Source organism: Entamoeba nuttalli, assembly GCF_000257125.1.
Source record: "Entamoeba nuttalli P19 unplaced genomic scaffold asmbl_5124, whole genome shotgun sequence".
Classification (NCBI taxonomy): domain Eukaryota; phylum Evosea; order Mastigamoebida; family Endamoebidae; genus Entamoeba; species Entamoeba nuttalli.
The window spans coordinates 5,719-9,052 of NW_008577251.1; the positions used below are offsets into that span (position 1 = coordinate 5,719).

The 3,334-nt window shown below is 29.8% G+C and overlaps 2 protein-coding genes across 2 annotated transcripts in view; both read left to right on the plus strand.

Annotated features, from left to right (window-relative positions):
- The window catches only part of ENU1_120480 (alcohol dehydrogenase, putative), a gene marked incomplete at its 3' end in the record, with an annotated part of 1,151 nt that extends 220 nt beyond the window's left edge, over positions 1-931 (plus strand). The window contains exon 1 of the mRNA XM_008859815.1: positions 1-931. This exon is cut by the window's left edge and continues 220 nt beyond it. Within this exon, the coding sequence (XP_008858037.1) occupies positions 104-931 (828 nt within the window). The 5' untranslated portion in view covers positions 1-103.
- Positions 932-1,441: 510 nt separating this feature from the next.
- ENU1_120490 (formin 2 family protein) lies at positions 1,442-3,212 on the plus strand (the record flags this gene model as incomplete). Its single annotated transcript, XM_008859816.1, has 2 exons — positions 1,442-3,118; positions 3,204-3,212. The coding sequence occupies 2 exons, from the start codon at positions 1,442-1,444 to the stop codon at positions 3,210-3,212; spliced, it is 1,686 nt and encodes a 561-aa protein (XP_008858038.1).
- Positions 3,213-3,334: the final 122 nt, after the last annotated feature.

The window sequence follows — 3,334 nt, forward strand, 5'->3', positions numbered from 1 at the left end:
TTGTGTTAAAGCAATTAAACTTGCTAAAGAAAATAATATTAATTTCTTCCTTGCTGTAGGAGGAGGATCAGTTATAGATGCTACTAAATATATTGCACTTGCTATGGAACATACATACTCAAATGATACATATGACATATTAATGAAAGCTGGTACATTTAAATATAATCCTGCTAAAGCAAAAATTGGTGTTGTTTTAACGATTCCAGCCACTGGATCAGAAATGAATCCAGGATTTGTGATTTCACGTCATTCTTCTAATGACAAACGAGCAGCTGAAGATGATAGTTGTTATCCTCTTTTTGCTATTGTTGATCCATGTCATTCATTTACTTTACCAGATAACCAAATTAGAAATGGTTTAATTGATGCATTTGTTCATGTTTATGAACAATATATTGGACATTATCAAAAAAATCCTGTAATTGATGGAGAATGTGAAGCAGTAATGAAAAGTATTATTAAAGTTGCACCAATAACATTAAAAGACCATTACGATTATCAAGCACGAGCTACTTTTTGTTATGCCGCTACAGTTGCTTTAAATTATTCATTAACATGTGGTATTGATCAATGTTGGGGAGCTCATAGAATTGGACATGAAATTACAGCATATTATGGACTTGCACATGGAGAGACATTAGCAATGGCTATGCCAGGAGTAATGAAATTTCATAAAGAAAAGAATAAACAAAAATTAATTCAAATGGCTGAACAAGTTTTTGGAGTTAAAAATGCACAACCAGAAGATGCTATTAAAGCTTCAGAACAATTTTTCAAATCTATTGGAGCAAAAACAAGATTATCAGAATGGGGATTTGGTAAAGAACATTTTAAAGAAATTTCTGATAAATTTGATTCTAGACCATGTGGAGTTTATAAGGACATTGATACTAAAGGCTGTCTTATTATTTTAGACAACCTTTATTAACTCAATTCAATTCTTTATTAGATATTTTCATTTATATTTAAGAAAATAAATTAAAGAAGACTCATTTAAAATATATTTACTGTATATAAACCAAGGATAGTTAAAAGAATGATATTTCTTACTAAGAAACCTAATAAACAAAGATGACCTATTCTTTTGTTTATTGTTGTTATTAAGTAATTACTTCTTGATAAAATAAATGCAAATATCCAACAAATAGAAAAGATAAACCCAATTCCAACAAGTACATAGAACATTATCTTATATCTTTTTTCTACTTTGTTTTCACTTGGATTCATTAAAGGTACATTGTCCATGTTATAAATGACTCTTTTTTAAAACAAAAAAAAGAACTAAAAACTATAAATTATAATATTTTTATTGTCATAAATTATTTCATATTTTTTTTTTTTTTTATTAAACCCAAAAAAAGAAAACTTATTTTTTGTTTTTTTTTAGTTTTGTGTTATTTGAAAAGAACTTGAAGGAAACTAAAAATTTATAATACTGATGAGTGAAAGTAATTACGTTTTTAGACGGGTAAAGTTACCAGCAAGGGGGGATAAACTTAGTTCTCCTTTTCAAAAGTTTGATACTTCTGTACCAAAGAAGCAATTAACTGTTGTTGGAAAACAAACTGGATTAAATAAAAATATTAAAACAAAAGGTGGTATTACTGCAGCAGATCTTCAAAGTGCAAAATTATCTGCGTTGCCACCAACAAATTATATTGATGAAAAATTTAAAGAGATTTCAGCATTATTTGATATTTCACCAAATGAATCAAATGAATTATCGTATGAAACTAAATGGTTACTTCTTCAAAGACACAGTCCTGACGCTTCTCAAAGTAAATTAAGAAATGCTACATTTGCAGTTTCTTCTTTAAGATGTGAACCAACACCAACATTGATTGAATCAATTATTGTTTTTTTAAAAAATGAAAAATGGTCATCACAGTTTATTGAAGCAGATGGAGTAGAAGCATTAATTGATGCATTAACTTCTTCAATGAATGGTTCAGAAAAAAAGAATGGAGCTGAAGTATCAAGAAACTGTCTTAGAGCATTAAGAACTATTGCACCTATAGCAGAAGATAGAGTAGTTAAATCAACAGTATGTGATTTATTAATGAAATGTTTGACAGTTAATGTAGCAGATGAAAGAATTAGAACTGAAGCCACTATGTTATTATGTTTAATTTCTAATAAGAAGAAAGGAAGTGAGGAAGTTTTAGCTGCAATTGATAAGGTTAAAGGTAAAGAAGGTCGATTTAAAATTCTTGTAGAGTTATTTGGAAAGACTGATGATAGTGAATTAAAAGCAACTATTGTAGCTATGTTTTCATATTTAACAAATAATGCTGATGATATTTTTACTCGTATCTCAAGACGTGCAGAATTAACATTAAGTGGGTTTGATGAAAAGTGTAATGGAGAAAAGTCTAAAGCATCACTTGCAATGAGCAAAGATGTTTCTGATATTTTAAACCAAATTGGAATATATGAAAAGTTAAGAGGAGAAGATGACGCTAAAATGAAAGAAAGATTTAAAGATATTCCAATGTTAAGTGTAGAACATACTGACGAAAAACTTAGAGGAGTATTAGAACAAGCAAGAGCAGAAATATATTATGTTCAGATGTTAAAAGAAATTGAATTTCTTGTTGGAACTGATTACACAAAAAATAAAAATGAAACTATCTTGCAACAAAAATTAGTTGTAGCTACTAGATTCATTAGACAACTTGGTCTTTATTCATATGAAAATGACCAACATAATACCATTGAGTTTAATGAGCATTCAATAGATATTAATTCTTTAGTCTCAGGAGCTGCAGATTGTCTTGGAATGGCAAAGTTATTGGAAGAAAACGCTACACTAAAATTAAGTGGAGGAGTAAAGAAGACAAAAATCGATGATGAAGAGAAAGAGAAATTAATTCAACAAAAAATGGAAGAAATGAAAAAACAATCTTCCTTGATTGCTGCAAATGAAGAGAAAGTAACACTAAAATTAAAAGAAGTAGAAGAAAAAGAAAAAAAAATCGCCTTGTTAGAGTCAAGTCAAGCGGCTTTAGATGGATTGAAAATCAAGTATGACGAACTTAACGTACAACATAATAACACAATGGAAGTCATGAAAATTCTTACTAAAAATCCTAAACTAGTTGATCATTTAAAGGCTGTAGGTGGTGTATTTGCTTTTAGTGAAACTGCAGTTCAAATAGCCGATAAGAGTCAAGAAGAAGTTGTTAACAAAGAAGATTTAGACAGATTAAAGGATGCTGTTCTTAAGTTGTCTCCAAAAGGTGTTGTACCACCTCCTTCTAGTACAACAACCGCACCCCCTCCTGGAGCTACTACTACTATGCCACCACCCCCACCACCTCCTGGAGCTACT